Source organism: Juglans microcarpa x Juglans regia, chromosome 6D (assembly GCF_004785595.1).
Source record: "Juglans microcarpa x Juglans regia isolate MS1-56 chromosome 6D, Jm3101_v1.0, whole genome shotgun sequence".
Taxonomy (NCBI): Eukaryota; Viridiplantae; Streptophyta; class Magnoliopsida; order Fagales; family Juglandaceae; genus Juglans; species Juglans microcarpa x Juglans regia.
Genome location: NC_054604.1, coordinates 34,201,536 through 34,222,106, shown reverse-complemented (window position 1 = coordinate 34,222,106; position 20,571 = coordinate 34,201,536). Strand labels below are relative to the sequence as shown.

The 20,571-nt window shown below is 36.6% G+C and overlaps 2 protein-coding genes across 18 annotated transcripts; both read right to left on the bottom strand.

The window, feature by feature from the left end:
- Positions 1-11: 11 nt before the first annotated feature.
- Positions 12-5,455, bottom strand: LOC121234585. 11 transcript variants are annotated; one of them, XM_041130564.1, is made up of 7 exons: positions 5,243-5,455; positions 5,075-5,134; positions 4,220-4,319; positions 3,027-3,966; positions 2,813-2,890; positions 2,341-2,495; positions 12-465 (listed from the first exon to the last, which is right to left on the bottom strand). In XM_041130564.1, exons 3-7 carry the CDS (start codon positions 4,310-4,312, stop codon positions 277-279), a joined length of 1,455 nt encoding a protein of 484 aa, XP_040986498.1. In that variant the 5' UTR covers positions 4,313-4,319; positions 5,075-5,134; positions 5,243-5,455; the 3' UTR covers positions 12-276. The 11 variants fall into 11 exon arrangements, with proteins under 11 accessions (XP_040986498.1, XP_040986504.1, XP_040986501.1 ...); XM_041130570.1 differs by having other exon boundaries at positions 3,027-3,888; XM_041130567.1 differs by having other exon boundaries at positions 4,241-4,319.
- Positions 5,456-6,381: 926 nt separating this feature from the next.
- On the bottom strand, positions 6,382-12,618 carry LOC121234587 (UBP1-associated protein 2C-like). 7 transcript variants are annotated; one of them, XR_005934424.1, is made up of 3 exons: positions 11,188-12,618; positions 8,990-9,502; positions 6,382-8,869 (listed from the first exon to the last, which is right to left on the bottom strand). XR_005934424.1 is itself a non-coding variant. In XM_041130578.1 (3 exons), exon 1 carries the CDS (start codon positions 12,512-12,514, stop codon positions 11,189-11,191), a length of 1,326 nt encoding a protein of 441 aa, XP_040986512.1. In that variant the 5' UTR covers positions 12,515-12,618; the 3' UTR covers positions 6,382-8,869; positions 8,990-9,029; position 11,188. The 7 variants fall into 7 exon arrangements, 6 of the variants coding, with proteins under 6 accessions (XP_040986512.1, XP_040986514.1, XP_040986510.1 ...); XM_041130578.1 differs by having other exon boundaries at positions 8,990-9,029; XM_041130580.1 differs by having other exon boundaries at positions 8,990-9,024.
- Between the last annotated feature and the right edge of the window lie 7,953 nt (positions 12,619-20,571).

Below are 20,571 nucleotides of genomic sequence, written 5' to 3'. Positions count from 1 at the left end.
GTAATACTTTATTAGCAAAAGGGTATGATTACTTGCTGAAATTGTATCTCAAAGTTGATGCCATGTCCGGCAACTAAACCAGACAATAATACCATTCGATCTACTAGAATTTACAGCACTCATCAATACTGCCTTATTATTATGTGTACAACTAAAATTGAGAACCTCAACCATGATTATTCACACAAATTGGCATATATCCGACATGTTCATCTGCAAAGGCAAGAGGGCTCTTCAACAAGTCCAACTGCAGCTATACACGGGTTTTTTGTTTACCTACAGAAACTCCCAGTCGGAGTCGCAAGCCTGCTGTATTGGCAAATTCTTCAAATCTAAAGGTGCGGCAGGGATGGATTGCAAGCTGTCTTTGCTAGACCCCATATCAACATCTCCATACCAAACAGCTAGCTGTTCATATTCCTCTGCCAATCTCTTTTTTGAAGCGAACGCATCTTGAATCTTTTTCTGATGTGGGGGAAAGACAGTAACACAGAGAGAGAGAGAGAGAGAGTCAGTTGCACAACTCTCTCCAGATAATAATTTAAAACCTGACTGAATCAAGAAAAAATACCAAAGATTCTAATATATTTTTCGAGAGGCATAACCAGCAATGAAGTATATAAAAGAAAGAAAATGGGATAATTATACCTTACATCCTCGAACTACTATCTTTTTGCAATATGCACCATAAACTATGAAAAGTTGTAATGTGCAACTCAAACTACCAAGGGGTCTGTCCAGCTGTGCACTTTTATTTATTTATTTATTTTGAGTAAAAGGACTTCAATAAAAGGTGCAAAAGACACAATCCAAGTACACAGGAAATATACAATAAGACACTCATTCAGAAAAAGAAAAGGATACACGGGAATCATGAAAATAATGCAGGTTAAAGTCTTTGGAAGCTGTCCAAGAGGAGACTATTGAAGAAGATAGTTTGAACTCCTCCAGCGTCCGTTCACGATTTTCAAAAATTTTTTCATTCCATTCCCTCCAAATACATCATATGAGACAGGTAGAAACCATTTCCCACACTGCTGCATTTTGTGGACTATCACCTAGCCCTCACCAAGAATAAAATAGGTTTACCATTCTTCTGGTCATGACCCCAGCCAACTAATAGTCCTAAAAAACCACTCCATGGAGTACTAGCAATCTAGCAATAAAGTAAAAGATAATCCAGGGACTCTCAGTCTCCACTCTTACACATACAAGACCAATCAACCACCACAATTTGTCTTTTCCCTAGGTTTTCGATGGTGAGAATCTTTCTTAGAGAGGATGTCCAAGCAAAAAACACAACCCCTGTGGGAAACTTAGTCCTCCATATGCTCTTCCAAGGATATAAGTTATATATGTCAAGTCAGGATATTATAGAAAGAACGGACATTAAACATCCCTATCTTGGGAGGAGCCCAATAAAGCATGTCAACTCCACCTCCACTCGAACCACAGAAATATAGTAGATTTAATAATGCATATCTCCCAATCATGGGTCACTCCGGCAGAACTGCCATTCCACTTGTCAAAGTACTAGATATAATTCTCCATATGGTCCACCACATAAGCCATCCTTAGAACATGCAGTGTTGTATACATTAGGGAAAGCTTCCTTAAGAGCCCTATCTCCACACCCCAAATCATGCCAAAATCTAATCATGGTTCGCCTTCCACCACGAACCTTAGTGTGATAAGAAAACTTCCCCCACCCCTTTTTTATGCATTACACACCCCAGCCCCATAAACCTCCAACCTCATGAGAGCACCATCTAACCCACATACTACATACTTAACTTCCATCACTGAATGCCATAATGCCTCCCTTTCCATGAGTGCCCCTTTAATTAGGATCTAACCATTAAGATGATTGGAAAAAAAAAAACAAGTGGTAGTTTAGGGTCATTACAGAATGGGTATTAGTACAGAGGTAGAAAAATATAATTTCCCAAAGAAAGTAACTGTTTTCGAAAGCTAAACTTGACCAGTGATTCCAAGAAACATGTTCCCAATGAGTGTGACTTAAGGAAATTTCCTGTATTTGCTGAAATCCCATAAACAGGTCCTTCCCACACGACGAAAAGGAATACGCCTCACCATGTGCTGGGTCCATTTAGGCAAATCAAGTATGCTAAACCCAACCTTTGATGCATATTTTCTTCTTTTAATATAAAGTGTAATCAAGGGTATGAAGAGAGAAATACATTTCTAATTGCATGGCTAAAACTAATTTCCAATCCATTATTCATTAGCATTCAATGAGATACGGTAATGTTACAAAGTCCTTTCCAAACATACTTTTCCACTGGGCCTAACACAATAGCAGAGAGAGAAAGAGAGTACCCTGTATGATCTGAGCTTTCGGACTCTGCGAGAGACGGCATAAAGTTCACTAGGTTCTACAATGACACAGCTTTCATCAAGCTTCACCTCATCACACAATTTGACAGTTTCCATGCTAGAATCATTAATATCATTGTTCAAGTCATATGGAGGTCCTGTAAAAGTTTAATTAGTGATAACTAATCAGGTAACTCCAATATCACAGATCCATGGATGACCAGCTATGTTTCCCCAATTAACAATCCCTTCAGTATCATCATCGCCATCATTACATTTATAATTTCTAACTACCAAAAAAATCAGCAAAAAGGCTAATGAGCTCTTGCTCAGCTAGCTCCTCCTGCTCCCCAAAAGACAGGGATGAAGGCTAGGGTCTGAGACCCACTGAGTTAACAATAAAAAAAGTACAGAAAAAAGAAAGCCAACTGACAGGAAGGGATGAGGTAAGGAAAAGAGTGCATCTAAGTCTCACCTTGAGCAGATTCCCAGAAATGAATATGCCTATTTCCAGATGATTCTTGAATTTCCTTAATGCTGGAAGTGTCTTCCTCTGCCAAAATATAAGTTAATGACACCGCAAAGGGAATAAAAAAATTATTTTATAATATAATAACATTATAAGAAAAAATTATATTATATATATTTCTTATTCTTATTACAATATAATAAGAAAAAAATATACCAACCGATGGATTCCGATAGTAGGATACTGCTGGAAGAATCATGTCCTAATTTGTCTGCATTTTCCTTACAGGGGATAACTGGGGCAGGTGCAGAAGAGGGGAGTTTGCTGGAACTATGACAAATACAATCCCCATGATTATCACAAGATGCCGCATACAGGGAGTTGTCAGGTGATTTCCCAGACAGGCTACAAGACTCTACTGGTAGGGAACTGCCAGAGCACACAAGCTTCATCTCCACTATAGTTTTCTCATCAGATATAACTGAAAAGGCTGATACAGAAGAAGTATTCATACTTGAGACATCAGACACGCTCTGACTGACTTCTTCATGGCAGTCAGTAACTGTTCCCATTTTTGGAGGGGATTGGAACTCCACACAATGAAATGAAGATGCTGGCGGAACCTCAGCCACAACTCCAAATGCATTTTGATGATTACTTTCACCGAACTCACAAGAAAATGATGCACCAAAGGGCTCTTTATCATTCAGAGAAAATAACTCCAACACCTCAGTCACAGAGTCCTCTGTGGCATTTTCTTCAGCACTCACATTTGGGTTTTCATCTGTCATAATATCATCAATCTCTTGCAGAGATGAGACAGTCTCTTCCACTTCAAGGCAGTCAACAGAAGTTGGAGGTATGTTTTGATTTACAAGGCAAAGCTTACTTGATGTGTCTGGCAGCTGCTTCATCAAATGATCATCTGCATTGGGTTCCACATGTGACTGCTTGATGACATCTACATGATTTTCCTCATCACCCATCATTGCCTTCAAATAGGTGCTAATTGCATCATTGCTTTTCAGAGCAACAACTTGTGCTTGACACTTAACAGGATCCACTAAAGGAGGAAGTACATCCTGAACAACATCAGAACAGAACTTTTTCACACTTCCACCCATGGTTTGCAACTGGTTTTCAACATATTTTACTGTATCCTGTAGATTAATTCAAATTATAAGACGAAATGTCAGCTGCAGTAAAAAGCTTAATAGCAATTAAACTGGAAGATAGCCCTCGATTCAATCTTTTTTTTTTTCTTTTTTTTGTTCAGATGGGTTGATTCAGCTTATACCACTAACGAAGATTTACTTCACAAAAACATGACTACCCAATAATACCCAAAAGATAGGTTCAGTCAAGGCACCAAAAAGAGCGGAAGATTTGATCAAAAAAATAAAATCAAAGTACCTTGTTGACAATATCATCTACCTCTTGGCACACAGCTTCAAGCTTCTGGAAAAAATTCCCGACCCAGGTTATACCTTTATGTTTCAGATCCATAATATTGCTGGAACAAATGTTGTAGATATATTAAAGCTCTTGGTCCAACAAATTATTCTTATTCCATGATGATAAACTTTACTGGAAAACTTTAAAATGAACTTTTGTCAAGAATCACAAGACACGTATCATCATAGTGCTAATTCTAAAACCAATATCTCAGCTCAGAGAAACTGTATAGAAGCTAGTTTCCCATACATCAACAGGGTTAAATAAAATATTTAAAAAACTGAAAAGAGACATGAAAAACGAGAAAAAATTCCTAATCCCTCGAGATATAGAGCCAGGCAACCTAACCGCATTTAAAATAAATTAATCTAGTCGATATGATCAAAATCATGATTAGGAAGAAAGAAGTCATGAAAAGGCCAGCTAATGATAGAGTGTGTACTGCCAATCATCCCAGTGAGAGAATAGCTTAATCGACTTAAGTGTGATATTGATATGCTTCCAGAAGAAATCAAAGAATTTATTGTACCATTATGATGGTTGAGTTCCAATATTACAAAGATTTTAATGGGCTGTCTTTTCATGATTTCCTTGTATATATTTTAATGGAATTTCGCAAGCAAAGCACTTAATTTAATTTAACCATGTCTTCCCTCATAATCAAGTCAAACTAATCCCAACGCCTTATAGCCTATAATCCCGTCGTCATACAGACCTAGAAAATAAAGAATTAAAAAAATACGCCATACAAAACACAAACACACCCATACACAAAACACATGGTAGCGTATTCGCGCAAGCATACACACATAAATGATTTATGCCAAACAGGGAACTTGAACTCGAGGCCCCGAGCTTGTACCCAAGTTTCCACTGTGTTTCCAGAGGAAGATTAACGTGAGCAAGAAACAAAGCAAGATATAATTCCACAGACAGGTATAATAATTTAACAATATACATTAAAGCATAAACCCTACGAACCAAGAGAGGAGAGAAAAGCCGTTACACGCAGAAAACGTAAAGAAGAAGAGGATGAAGAGGAAGGAAGGGTGGATTACCGGGAATCTGTAGCAGCCGGTGATCGGCGTTGAGTACTACCGGTGAGCTTAGCACAGCATTTTATAGTGGTGGCTGCTGGCTGGTGAGTGGTGAGTTTCGCAGGGCCAGAAGAGTTTTTCTTTAACTTTATTAGTTAGAGAGTTGGTTTTAAAACTACGCGAAAAGTAGACACCGAATTCGGAAGTACGAAGATCAAGACGGCGTCGTTCCTGTAATTTTTTTTTTTTTTTTTTCATATTTTTTTTCCTTCCATATTTTATGTTGAAAATATAAGATGAAAAAATACATTGTACGACTTTATGAAAATAATGCAATAATAATTTGTTCTAAATAGCTATTATTGTGAATTAAATACCAGATTTTTAGTGGAATTACAAAGTTGCTTTTCCCTCTTTGCTATTACTCCCCGTAGTCAATTTTAATTCCTACTTTTAATTGTAGTGTACATATTTCCTCATCTAGCGATCAATCTTCCCTTCTAGTCTCCTCTTTTGTTTCAGCATTTTTTTTTTAATCAAGATTCTTTATTATTAGTAAATATAATCTCATTACTAAAAGAAAAGGAAATACAATTGAAGACGGACCCAACAAAGCAATAGATACCGCATAAAAAATTAATACACATTGAAAAGATAATTATTTTAGTCCCATAATTGACTGCTCGTAAAGAAATTTTAGATCAATCTATTGGTTAGATTACTTCGAAATATTTATTGTAGGTAAAACACAACAGGAAGATATAGCACTATGTTGAATCGATGGTTGAAAATTTATAATCCTCATTCTCTACATACTAGATAGGGTAGAAAGACGAAGACACTTTCTAAAAAGAAAAAGCACTGTTTAAAAATAAAAATTAAAAAACAGAAGAAAAGTTGGGACACTCTGACAGCAGTGAAAGATCAAATTTTCAAGCACTAAGAGAGCGATAGAGAGAGAGAGAGAGAGAGCAAAAACACCATAGGCTGCTGCCTGTCTTTCGTGAAATCGCTATGATAAGAAAGCTCTAAAATGGAACCCATCATTAGGCATGCAAACATTTTTTGGTGTTGGGCGTTTTGGAAGGCTAATTACTGTTGAGAAATCACACATGCAACCGTATCTACACCCATTCAACTTCATTGCCTCTACTTACATGTACACCGTATCTAATATGGTTTTCTTTTTCAATTGAAATGGGAAAATATAGTAGCTATTAAATACATTGTAGTCCACGGTACACAAAATGGCAACGGCCGCAGGTTCAGGAAATTATGCAGCGGCAAGGGTTGCACATCCATCCAGCCTCATCTCGGCCAGCCATGCTCCGACAATTATCTCGGGCCCCCCAGTTTCGGCCTCATACCAGCCAAACACAAAAGCAACACATACACAAGTCGACAGGATGGGGAAAAGAAACCAAGAAACAAAGACGAAGTCAGCCACTAATTTAGTCTCAACCAGTTCCATGTCACACAATTGCCATGGTCTAGTCCAGCCAACGTCCTAGAAGTTTTAATCCATTTGCCTATACATACCATTAAATACCAGGCAAGTTCAGTTTCATATGCATTTCTATAAAAATAAACAAGGATTACTGATGAGGTGTCAACGACCTTCTTGTGAGAAATATGTAGACTGCTACATTTACAAAGAAATTATACAAAAACAATCCAACAAACTGACGTGACTTTATCTGATCCATTAGATCAACTTTATGATAAAAGTAACTTTATAATCTAACGAACCACATCAAGTTACGTCAGTTTGTGGGATTACTTTTGTGTAATCTTTTTGTGACTAGAGTATTTCTCTAATAATAACAGTCACTGCCAAGACCACACTTAATTGGAGGGAGCAAATCGTACCAAAACTCTAAAAAGGGTATTGTGGGGTCTATTTCAGTCTCCAAAATTCTCCATACTCGTGACAAAGAAATCTCCTAATTTGGCATGCTCGTAAACAAAACTCTAAAAGGTACCTCAATACCATACCTTAATTTTAAGCATGCTCAACACAATTCGCGACAGAAATGCCGCCCAATTTGGCAACCCAACTTATTACAATCCTAGTGTGATCCAGGCTGCAATACTGAGACAATCTTTTATGAAAAGCAGCCAAAACGGCTTGAGTCAATGACTAACTTCACGAAGTTGTGAAATAGATTTCGCAAGTTCAGCAAAAATGGAAAATTTAAACTTGGTAACTATTGAAATTCAAGATAAACGGATATAGACCATCTCCGAAATGCATCTTAGTCAGAAGGCAAACTACATGAGAGAGAGAGAGAGAGAGAGAGAAGGATTCATGAAAATTAAAATGAAAAATGAAAAAAACTCGGAGCAGACAGGTCTAGCAAGTTACAAAGCTAAATAAAAACAATCAGCCACTGCTCACACCACAAATTGAAAAGCATGCCTTCTAGAGCACAAATTATTTTGGACGGTAGTGAAGATCTGGGTTGAAAACACAATGCAGCCTTTTTCTGATGTAATATGTAGAAAGATTAAAATATTGAGTGGAAACAAGAAAAAAAGAAAAAAAAACATAATGGTAACCACGACACATCTCCAACTGACACTCATGGAACCCAGGTATCTGAGACTGGAACACATCTATCAGTTCACAACATCCCCTTAACAAGTGTCAACTACAGATCCCTTGGTGTTCCACAGCCAATGCAAGAAAGTACAATGACAAGGTCACGAAAGCAGGCACCTTCATTTAGCACAGTACAACTTCCACAATAACCAACACAAAAAGCAAAGAACTTAATTAACCACTGGCATACAAAATGAGCTCTCTGATCCCACAAGACGATTGTGCCACAATTCAAATATAAACTCAAACAAACCATATTGTGCACGAACATGACAAACTTAGACAGAAATATAAACAGTGTACCTACCGCACAACTAACTCGAAAAATAAAATCACCTACAAAACATAACAGCTGGGATAAAAGAAAATCCAACATAGATAGTGCACACCATCTTAAATATACAACTGCCAAAACAGCATGTACAAGGAGCACTGAAATCCCCACTAGGAGGTTGATTGCACCATACAACATATTCTATTTCATCAAGCAAGTAAATAAACCTTCCCCTGCAGACTTCTTCATCACCAAACATACCATACATTTATTTTTATATTTTTTTATAATTGCATTTATTAAAAAAATATTTTCTTGCATTTATAAGTTATGTAGAGCGTGGTTGAAGAAGTAAATATACCAAGGAGAAGCCATATAAAAGACAGGAAATCTTGACCTGAAATATATGAAACCAAACATCCACTCAAATAACGAAGGCAAAACATAGTTTCATTACTTGTGTTACTAAAACTATATTATTGACTAAAAAACCCAAGATGGACACAATGGTTCCTGATTGAAGTACATAACTAGTCTAACTCAGTTGCCTTGACTACAAGCACTCAAAAGAACCACAATACAAAAGGTGAAGACGGAGAGGCTGTAAAGGAACAGCTAATGCATTCATCAAACTCTGCAATAACGCAATCACCAGAACCACATAAAGCATCAGCGCCGAATAAGCTCTCATACACCTGAATCAAACATCCATTCACAACTCAATATATCATTCCACATTCATCACGCAAAACAGAGTTCATTTCATTCGAACTCAATGATAATCAAACCAAACAAACAAACAGACAAAAGTATACCTTCTTTGGGCACCACTAAAAGAAACCGCTCATGTCTTTCCTAGCCACAAACAAAAACAAAGATCGTGTGACACAGAATTCAGGGCATCTTATAAAGAAGTACTGGGCAAACAAAGTAGCAAGAATCATAACATCAGAACACAGAAAGAAACCTTATAATAAAACAAAATGGATCATGATGTAAGAAAAAATATTGGAAGTCAGGAGGCAACTTCCATATTCTCTCTTTGTAAAAGATACAACTGGAAAAGCAGTATACATAGAAGGTAGCACCAAGTCAGTAACAAACAAAAAAATAAGTTTCATTTGAGAGGATGCATAACTAGAACCGGACTTTGTATTAAAAATGTTAATTAAATATTCCAAGATAAACTAATAACAAGCCTTCCACATTTGCACATGGGCAACGACAAATATGAAGGTTGCATTAAACAGAGCATATGAGTATCATACTGGAAGCAACATCAGTTTCAATCTTCCAAGCCTTTACTTGATCCATTTTTGGTTAAATTGCTACAATTGCAGTGTGACAAGTATAATTATTTTAACAGGAAAAAACCCACATACAAGCATCACAAAGATACTCTCCGAGGAGAAGCATCAAAGATCAACATATGCTAAATAATGTGAAAACTCAACCCTCCATGCAATTTGTAATACGCAAATAATCTTAATGCCAAATTATTTGAAAAAACAAGACAATTCAAATTAATAATTTTTTTTATTGGCACCGTGTCTCCAAGGGTGCACAGGCTCTTGACAAGGAGTTTCCTGCAAGTGTACCTAGGGTAATTCAAGGGGAACTTCTCCTAGTTCGATAGCCCCTAAAAATTGTTTGCACTTGAGAATTTGAACCTTAGACTTGGAGGGAGCAGCATGGTAACAAGACCAAGGCCCTTACAACTTGAGCCAAACCTTATGGGTTCAACTCAAATTAATAATTAGCAGGCTTTCAGCCCAACCGGCTCTGAAGAAAATCTGATGTAGACAAGTGTCCAGCTAAACTCGAGAAAAAAGAATGAACCAAATTACAGCATTGACAAAGCAAAAGCAACATATGTGTTTCCATATTTTATTTGTCACAATCCAATTAGAGCTAAGATGTCATAACAAACAAGCTCCTGGTAAGCAAGATATCAGAATCAAGTGTATCCAGTATCACAGAGCAACTAGGCTTATATACATATTGACCCACCAAATTCGACTACCAGGAGTTCTAAAACAGATGACCATATCAAGTAACGTAAATGCATAGCGCAATGTGATCTATTAAGCCAACAAAAAAAACGTGGAGAAGGTCTATCAAGATTTATCAAAATCAATGATAGACCTCAAAATCACTTTGCTCCTGTAGGCAAACAAGGCCCATATCAAATATCATCACTTTGGACCTACAGAAGTATATTATCTCAAATATATATAACAAAAAGGTTTGATACTTGTCACCAAACTAGTCATTAGTATCAAGCAATAAGTCATTTGAATATAAACCAAACAAAGGGGCTACAAGTTTAAATCTTATACCATTCCAGTTGCTGGCACAATTTGGTAGTCAGAAATCAGCATCCAGGTTCAAGTTAAAAAAGTCATTAATCATTATACTTTGTCATAAGGGAAATAAAAAGTCGTTTCACAGGTTGATTGCCACGCAAAAAACCATAGAAAACTTTATTTTCCATAATTTTGTTATCCAGAAGCCCAATAAACTGCCAGCATACTATTTTCTTTTATCAGTACCAGCATACTATTTTAAACAAGCAGGTTAGCTTGCATATATAAAACAACTCCATATAAACCAAAACGACCACAAAAAATAAATACAAAGTCAGTGACGATCACTGCCAACAGAATCGCAGACTTCATTACTACAAATACGCATGCTCACCCCATTACCACTTAACACTAGTGACTTTTAAGACTTCAAACTTTCACAAAAAGTACACAAAAAAAAAAAAAAAAAAAAACAACAACAACAAACGCACGGAGACAGGCACAGCAACAGAAGTACGTACACAACAAAATGAAATCCCAAGGAACAAGCCAGAACATACAGCCAGGCCAACATGCAACAAGACAAAAAGCATCAACAAGCAAATCCATATCATGGAACCAAGTCGGACGAATAAAGCGCCAAATAAAAGCAAATATGAACACAATCTCGGCAGATAGAAAGCAAAAGGCAGCAAAGAACAAATTACCTCAAAAATAATGCGGCACGTTAGGGTACATTCCTCCACTAGGTGGAACCCTTGGCACCGGCGAGGTTCCGGCTGGCTGGTGGTGCTGAGTCGGATACCCCGCCGATGACGTCAAGCTATAATGCGCACTGTCCGGATACCCACCAGAGGGCATTCCCACCGAACTTGGCGGAAATCTATACAACGAAGAGGACCCACCCGAAGCAGCACCAGCGCCCAAACCCCCACTAGTCCCACCAATGCCCCCATACCCACCATACGGCCCAGCTAGCCCAGTACCATAGCCAGCAGTCCCACCCAAAGACGATGGCGCCTGGCTATTAACTGAAGACAGCCCCGGCCCACCCAACGAGGACGAGTTCATTGAATGATTCCCCATCGGCGGTGCACCAGGAAACGCTCCATACGTGCCGATTGAGCCTGGCCCGCCGTACTGCGACCCTGGAATCGGACCCTGCGCCATTCCCATTCCCATACCCATACCCATACCCATACCCATACCCATCCCGTCATTCCCAGTACCCGAAAGTTGGCCCGGAACACCATCTGGCCCGACTTGTCCGGGCGGCCCTCCTTGCTTTCCTTTCTTCCCATCTGCGTTCGCCAATTTACAATTCAACTGCCTCCCGTCGATCGTCTTCACCGGATTAGCCAACGCCATCTGTGCTCCCTCGGCGGTCTTATACACGAAGAGAGCGAAACCCTTCGACTTCCCAGTGAACCTGTCGAACCCCAAAGGCCCCTCTTCGATCTCCCCGTACGACGAGAAGTGGGACAACAGCTTATCCGGAGACATGTCATGCGGAACCTCCCAGACGTAGATCTTCCGCATCGACACGTCTGCTGAGTTCGCGTTTACGTTGTTACCAGAGTTCCCTGCGGCGGCGAGCTGCGTAACGGTCACGCGACCGTCAATCCGCTTGCTGGGCTCCTTCAGAGCGAGGAACGCGCCGTCTACGTGCTTGAAGGTGACGAAGCCGTATCCCTTAGACTTACCGGTCTGCTTGTCGAGGATAACGACGGCCTCCTCGAGCTCGCCGTAGGAGGAGAAGAGGCTGCGGAGGCCATCCGTGGTGGTGTCCCAGCCGAGGCCGCGGATGAAGAGCTTGCGCTGGGAGGCATCGGAGTCGGCGAGGGATCTGACGCCGTCCAGAACGTCGGCGTGGCGGGAAGCAGCGGCCGCCACGATATCGATGAGCTTGTCCTTGTCGATGCGGTCGACTAATTTGCGGACGTCTTCGGGGGTGAGTTTCGGGTGGGAGGAGTCGTTTTCTGTGGAGGGGACGACACCGTTCTCTTCGAGCTTACGCTTCTTTGTTGGGTCCATTGGATGAGAGTGAAGGAGGGGAAGAAGAATCTCCAGAGTTAAGAGCCCTAACCCTAACAACCGTAGGCTTGAGGAGTGAAGACTGAGGTACACACAACAGTGTTTCGATGTGGAATTAGTGACTTCCCTCCTTTTATAGGGTTTTGAGATTGGGTTGGGCCCTTGTGAAAGCCGGTGCTGTAAAACTGGGTTTGGTCCAATCCAATCCATGGTCCATGACTCTAGTCAAATTTGGTTATAAAATTATATTTTATTATTATTTAGAAATATTGGATTCAATTTGGAATAAGTTTTCACTCAAATAAAATTATGTTATATCAATAATATGAAATGTGTATTTTTCACGTTAATTTATAATGATATACACAAACTTGAACCTATGATGCAATAGGATTTTCTCGCAAAAATAGAATAAGGGTTAAAAAATATAACTATTCTATTTTCAGAATTTCAAGTCGATGTGTAGAGGACATTATTTATATGACTTAAATGATAAAATTTGACTTGTAAAATTTAAATCTTAAAATTTATTTTTAAAATAAAATTATGTTAAATAAATATTTACTATATATGTTCTACATACTGGTATGAGAATATAAATTTTTTTAAAAAAAATAACATTAATATGTTAATCCTTTTAGATTAAATAAAATTTAAAACTTGATTATTGTACATGATACTTAGGAGATGGTTGGGAATGAGATGAGTAGGGATGGGTAGCGGGGCTCTGCATCCGTTCGCCCCGCCCTCACATGGACGAGGCGGAACCCCATCCACCAGATGCAGGGGGGTCGTCTACATCTGGTGCCCCCAACGTGGGCGGGGGGCGCAATGGGTTTTAACCCCAACCCCACTTCAACATATATATATATATATATATATATATATATATAAATAAATAATATATATTTATATATATGATATGCATATATTATAAATTTATAATTAAAAAAATACCTCAGTCATCAAAATGTCGTTTTGACATGGATTGTTAACCATTGCCCCCTTCTCGCTACCCCCACTTCCTTTTAGTCTCAGAAGCTCCTCTCTCTCTCTCTCTCTCTCTCTCTCTCTCGCATCTCTCTAACCCTCGCAGTCACCGCTCTCTCTACCACTCTGTAGTCTGTCCGTCGTACACTGTCAAGACTCAAGCCATTCTCTATTATTGAAGGTAAGTTCCCTGTTCCCAATTCACATGCACCGAAGCACGTTTTTTTTTTTTTTTTAGGTTATGGAGGATGAGATTAAATTGAGGAGACTGGGGATGGGATTGTAAATTGTGTGTTGTGAGAGATTGAATTATGCATGTGTTTTTATGTTTGAAATTTTTAAATTACGAAAGGGTTTCGGATTGGAACCCTAAATTAGTTTAGGGTTCCAATCTGAAACACTTAATTATGTTAGGGATTTCAAGATTGAAACCCCTAAATTAATTTAGAATCTTCAAATCTTAACCATTAACTAAGCTTATTGTTGTTATATTCCTTTCATATTATATAGGTTTTGTGTTATTAGCGCAAGCTCAAATCAGCTACTATTATAGGGTGTTTAGGAAAATTAAGGTTGGAAAAGTTGGAATCATCAATCATGTATGTGAAAAAGAAAAACTGCAATTTTAATATCTCATTAAAATTTTAATTTTTAAAGGGTTGTATAAGGTAGATTATAAGAAAAAATTATTTTTTGGCACCATAAAATTTCCTTTTGTAAATTTCCCCCAAATTAAAGTTTTTGCTTATTTCCTATTATTTTAATTAACTTTTAACCAATTTGTATCAAATAATCTTATGCATTTTGAGAGAATTAACATAAATATAATTTGAGAGAGATAACATAAACTATAGGGATAAACTAAATATGAGAATCTAATTTAAAATCTATTAGGATTCAGATTCTAGATGTGAATCCAGTCATAATTCTACATATATCCAAATTCTCAGGTATCATAATTTTAAAAAATGCAGATATCAAAAGATACGTTAGATTTCTTGAATCAAATGCCCCAATAATGTTTTCACTTTTACTTTTTCATTGCAATATATTTTTTATCAACTGGATAAGGGAGTCTGGAATTTATAATTAAGGTAATTCACTTCTTAATTTGCTTCAATAAATTGAAATATTCTAATCGATCTTCATTTATACCTAAATAGTGATTAGTACTGCTGCATGTTGGAATAATTATACATTTTACTTATTATCCATTACATAATTGTTTCTTAAACTTTTTATTTGCAAGTACATACCTCATCTTAATCAGATGAGAAATGCAATTATAATAAATTAGTCTATGTTTTCCATTTTGTGTTTCGATATGGAAACTCCGATCTATTTTGAGTAATGTTGCATGGTTTTAATTATTTGTTGGTGTGATATTTGGTTCATTTCATATTTTTGTCAGTTTTTGAGAATGTAAAATTCATTAGATTTTAGTGCTAGCTCTCCTACCCTACTCCTACTCCTACCCCAACACCTAATCCTATCGGATCTATGGACGCTACTCCTATCCCGACAGACACTACCCTTATGGACCCTTGCCCTGCCCCTTTGCCTTCACAAAATAAGAAACTTGTTTCAATAGTTTGGACTAACCTTACCAAATTAGGGGGTAGTGGCTCCAATAACCTCCAAATTAAATGTAATCATTATGGTAAAGTATATGAATGTCACTATATGAGACATGGTACATCCCAATTAAAGGTACACTCAGAAAAATAATGCAAAAAAAAGTCCAATATTAAAATCTTTGCAAGAGAAGAGTCAATTTAGACTAGAGATTGGACTTACAAAAATGGTGGATGGGAGTCGTGGGGGTGCAACATTGAAGGGGTATACTGAGTATGATCCTGATGAGTGTAGGAGGCACCTAGCTCGAATGGTCATAATAGACGAGCTACCTTTTTAGTTTGTAGAGAGGAAATGGTTCAAAGCATATTCTAAGTATTTGGAACATTGGTTTAATCTTCCTTATCGTCAAACAGTGGTAAAGGATATAAAAAAATATTATATCTCATAAAAAAGTTGTTGAGGGGCCAATTAGCAGGTCAAATAGTTTGTCTCACCACCGATACTTAGGTCATCTATTCAAAAATTTTATTATATGTCTTTGACTGTGCATTTTGTTGATTGTGATTGGACATTACACAAAAAAAATTAATTTTATCAAATTTCCGCTCACAAGGATGAGACCGTTGGGAAGGCCTTGGAGGCCGCAATAAATGAGTGAGGGTTGGCATGAGATCTGACAGTTACAATTGATAATGCATCGTCTAACAATGTCGCATTGAGACATCTTATGACCTATCTTAAAGAGGCAAATAAGATAATTTTAGATGATGAGTATTTGCATGTGATATGTGATACACATATTTTGAATCTAATTGTCACTGATGATTTGAAAGATCTTGATAACTCGATTGACCAGGTCAGAACTGCTATGAGATTTGTAAGATCTTCTCCTACTAGATTGGAGAGATTCAAGGTTGGTGTGAGGTCTACAGACATAACATCTAAGAAGGACCTATGTACTGATATTCCTATAAGATGGAATTCAACCTTCTTGATGTTGAAAGCGGCCCAAAAATACAAGTCAGCCTTTACATTATTAGGTAATGAAAATATTCAATATGTCAAATATTTTGATGAGCACGTGGGATTAGGAAAGCCTATTGATGATGATTAGGAGGTTGCTGCTACTTTTGTATATTTTTTTGGGCTTTTTTATGAGGTCACAACGAGGCTATCTGGTTCTTTGTACCCTACATCCCTCATTTCTGCAGCAAATATGTAGGGTAAAAGAAGAATTGGATGACATGTACGCGAGTGACCATATTAGGATGCAGGAGATGACATTGATGATAAGGGTGAAGTATTACAAGTATATGAGAGATTTTAGTAGGTCTAATATTTTGTTATATGTAATTGTTGCTCTTGACCCACAGTTTAAGATTAATGACATGGTATATGGATTAGAAATTGTGCACGGGAATGTATGGGCGGAGCTTATTGCGACAAGGGTTAGAGAAACATATGCTAGATTGTTTGATGAGTTTACCATCTATAAGTTTGATAATATTTCGACACATACACCTACCCCCACCTCCTCCAAAAGCTAGGGTTGAGAAAATGTGTAGGTTGGACTAGGGTGAGAGGTTGACGCACAACCCCATAGTCCGTCATTTGATAAAGGCTTAGTCGGAGGTAGATAGATACTTGGCAGTGGATCTTCAACTATTTGCACGAGACTTTGATATCACAGCTTGGTGGAAGACCAATGTCGTAAAGTATCCAGTCCTTTGAGAGATAGCCCACAATATTTTGGCACTCCCTATTAGCACCATAGCTTCAAAGTTGGCCTTTAGCACCAGAAAGCGCATATTGGATCCATTCCGTAGTTTATTATCCGCTACCATTATGGAGACATTGATTTGCACGTAGAATTGGATCAAAATGACCCCAATTCATATTTCAGATATTCTTGACTTTGAGGAGGCCAACGAGTAGAAAGGTGACGATCAGCTTAGATATTGTAATCGTGGATTTCATTTAATCCGTAATAATTTCAAATTCAATTGTTGTAGTGATACATGAGACGACGTCTACGAGTACCTCTGCTACAGTATGAATTCATGTATATTGGACCCACCATTGCTATTTGTCATTGATTTGCACAATTTGTCCCTTAATTATTATTTTTTATTTATATAATTTTTGGTATCTAATTATTTTGTTTGTATTTTTTTTTTTTTTGCTTTTATAATTCTTAATGTCATATGCCGAATCCTAATCTTAAGGACCCAAATTCCAATGATTGATTCTCATCTTGATCTCAATTATTCAATCTCATATTGGTTAGTACTTTTACTTTTTTAATTTTTACATTTCTAATATATATTTTTATTTTTACTTTTTTTTCATATTTATAATTCCAATTTATTTTCATTTTAAATTATTAATGTTTCAGATTTTATGATCTCCATTCTCATAGTCTCACAGTAGTTAGCACAGCTCACTGACTTTTCTACCACCATGGCCACCCCAAATTCCATTGAAATGTTATTATTTTGTTAATTTACTTAATTAGTTAATTGTAATGGTGCTAGATAGTAAAATCTGTAATATTTTTATATAAATTTGTAATTTTGTAATAGTTTTCTCTTAATTTGTATCATTGTAATAGCTTAGTTATAATTATTAGTTAAAAGTTGCAACTTAGTAGTATATAATTAATAATTTCTATTATTATAAATTATTTTTTTAAAATTTTAAATATTGTATTTTTTAGTTAAATTTTGGGCCCAAAATGGTCCAAAAACATATTCTGAGCTAGTTTTCGCCCATTACACTAGAAACGAGTAGGGGTGTAAAAATTAACCGGGAAACCGACCTAAATCGGCCTAAATCGGTGGAATCGGTCCGAGACCGGTTCCATTAGTTCCAAAATTGGACGGTACCAGTCTTGTTCCGGTTCCATGCTTTAGAACTAGATCGGATCGGTTCATCATATTATATATTTTAAAATAATTTTTTTAATATTATATATAATATTTTACTATTATATATATTTTTCATATATAACATTATTATAATTTATAACATAAAATTTTAATTTTAAACATGAAAATTTATTTGATCATACGCTTTAAACATAAAATATATACATATATTAATAATATTTTATAGCCTAATAAATTCTCAACATATTCATTTTGATAAATATATAATAAATTTGTAATACTAATATACATTAATATATTAATTACATTTCGCTTTAATTAAAGAGTATACTAACGTATATTAGTATATTAATTACATTTTATGTCTTAATACTAATACTATTAAAATCGGACTGAACCGGACCAAAACCAGGAAAACCAGAGGTACTGGTTTAAGAGGGTAATCGTTGCGTAATCGATTTTTAAAAATGCAAAATCGGTGCATACCAAGTTGTTCCTAAACTTTGTCCAAAATCGGACCGGACCAGTTACACCCCTAAAAACGAAGTCAATGACCCATTTATGCCAGGGGGTTCGCCCCCGCACCTCGGTACCCAGACAGGGTACCCCACCCCCCGTTTGCTAGAACGGGTTCTGGGGGAAAACCACTAACCCCGCCCATATGAGGGGCGAGGAAGGGGCTACCATGCCCCGTAGGGTGTAGGTAACATCCCTAGAGATGATATGATAAATATGTGAATAGTAATGAAATGGTTTGAGTTGTGATGTTTTGTGGAGTTTTGAGAAATGAAAGAGAAAATATTGAATAAAAATACTATAAAGTTAAAATATTGTTATAATATAATTTTTATTTTGAGATTTGAAAAAATGAATTATTTTTATTTTTTGTTTAAAATTTGAAAAAATTGTAATGATTAGTTTGAAAGTGTTTGTGATTGAATGATAGTTGATAAATAAATAAGATGAGATGAGATTGAAATTATTTCAAAAAATTCCCTTGACGATAGTTGGGAAATGACCCTCGTAACCCAAACCCATCCACCTAACTCGAATAGGAGTTTGCCATTTTTTTCTCTTTCTAAACAAGGATTGGTGATTAGATTTATGGTGTGTTTTGTAAGTAAAGTTGTATCATATTATTTCACTACTATTTATTATTATTTACAAATAGTTCATTACAATTCATTACTTTTTTTATTATTATTTACTATTACTATTCACATATCATTTGATATCATCTCAGCATTCAAACATATCCTTAAACTTTGGGTTAATAATATTTTGTTCTCAAACTCTCTTGGAATTATATATGTTTGTTCACATGCTTTAAGAGAGACATGTTGGGTTTGTGAAGCCTATTTTATTTTTATAGCGGCCAAATTTGATGACCCAATCCGATAAGGATTCATTACAATTTTTTAGTGAATTGTTAATGAGGCTTGTGTTTTGAAACTTAGACAGAAAGTTCGCTCAACACTCGCTTGACAGATCACTCGAGCAAATTTTAAACAGAGAGTTCGCTTAAACAAATAACGCGATAATTGAATAATTATGACTTCCGCCGTGTAATCCTATATATATGTTTACTATGAACAGTTTGGCCGTCTAGAACGATGTATTTCACTCTAAAATATATTTTATCATTCATTAAGACAATAAAATCATCTACAGTTTCGTGAATATAGCCACATTGTCGAACTATATAAATCTTTATATCGTATGATTATTTTTTGTTTTACTTTACTTTTCTTGTATCATTTTCACAACATAACAAAGAACAAACTTTTTAAGGCTAAGTTATTGATGGCAAATTGTCGAGGCCCTGCCAAATCAATACATCACATAATAAAGTCTATGATACACAAAAACATAGCTGCCCTGTTTTGGAACAAGGCATTCAATTCCAACAACAATATCATTCTCATGCCACCAACAAAGATTCTGTTAGTAGGAGGGACGGAAGGGCGCCCACGTGAGCTGACCCCCTCCCTTCATGCTTATAGTAACATATGGCATTAAGCCATGCGTTACTTGACTTGTAACGGATGGCTTAATGTCATACGTTACATGTTGTTTTAATTGCAACTTGCAACGTCTGTAAATTGATTGTAGTGTAATGGTTGGCCTTCAAGGTCATTCTAAATAGTCCTACTCAGTTTGGTTTTGGGACCATCTGAAATACACAAAAGTTTTTTTTTTTTGTTCTCTCTTAATAAAATATTTAGATTGTGGATTTGTTAAGTGTTATTATAGTTTTATACATAGTACACTTCGCCACTTAGAGGAAATGCTTGAGATTTGTCAGTTTGGAGAAACTTATAGAGCAATTTTATAAGTTGAGTTTGAGGTATTTTTCCGTTGTGTTTTCTTACAGATTCCTACCCTTTTTCTTGTCTTCTCAGCACCCAAAAGGGGATTGATTATGCTTACTGCAAATCAAACCCCTATAGACCAAACATAAACCAAGTGTTGAAAGCTATATATGCCTCAAAAATCGATTCGATGTTCCCAAAATATTTGTACACAACTTTATTCCAATAATCAGAAAACATAGAGGAAACTAACCATCATCAGAACCCCATACTCACCATTTGTACATAA

Bases quoted from the DNA above. Each gene is read 5' to 3' on its own strand.
- LOC121234585 (XM_041130564.1), bottom strand. From the start codon at position 4,312: ATGGATCTGAAACATAAAGGTATAACCTGGGTCGGGAATTTTTTCCAG. The intron at 2,891-3,026 runs GTTGGTATATTT...ATATTTTGGCAG, and splicing joins CCTACTATCGGAATCCATCG to AGGAAGACACTTCCAGCATT. The intron at 2,496-2,812 runs GTGAGACTTAGA...AAACTTTTACAG, and splicing joins TTTCTGGGAATCTGCTCAAG to GACCTCCATATGACTTGAAC.
- LOC121234587 (XM_041130576.1), bottom strand. From the start codon at position 12,514: ATGGACCCAACAAAGAAGCGTAAGCTCGAAGAGAACGGTGTCGTCCCC.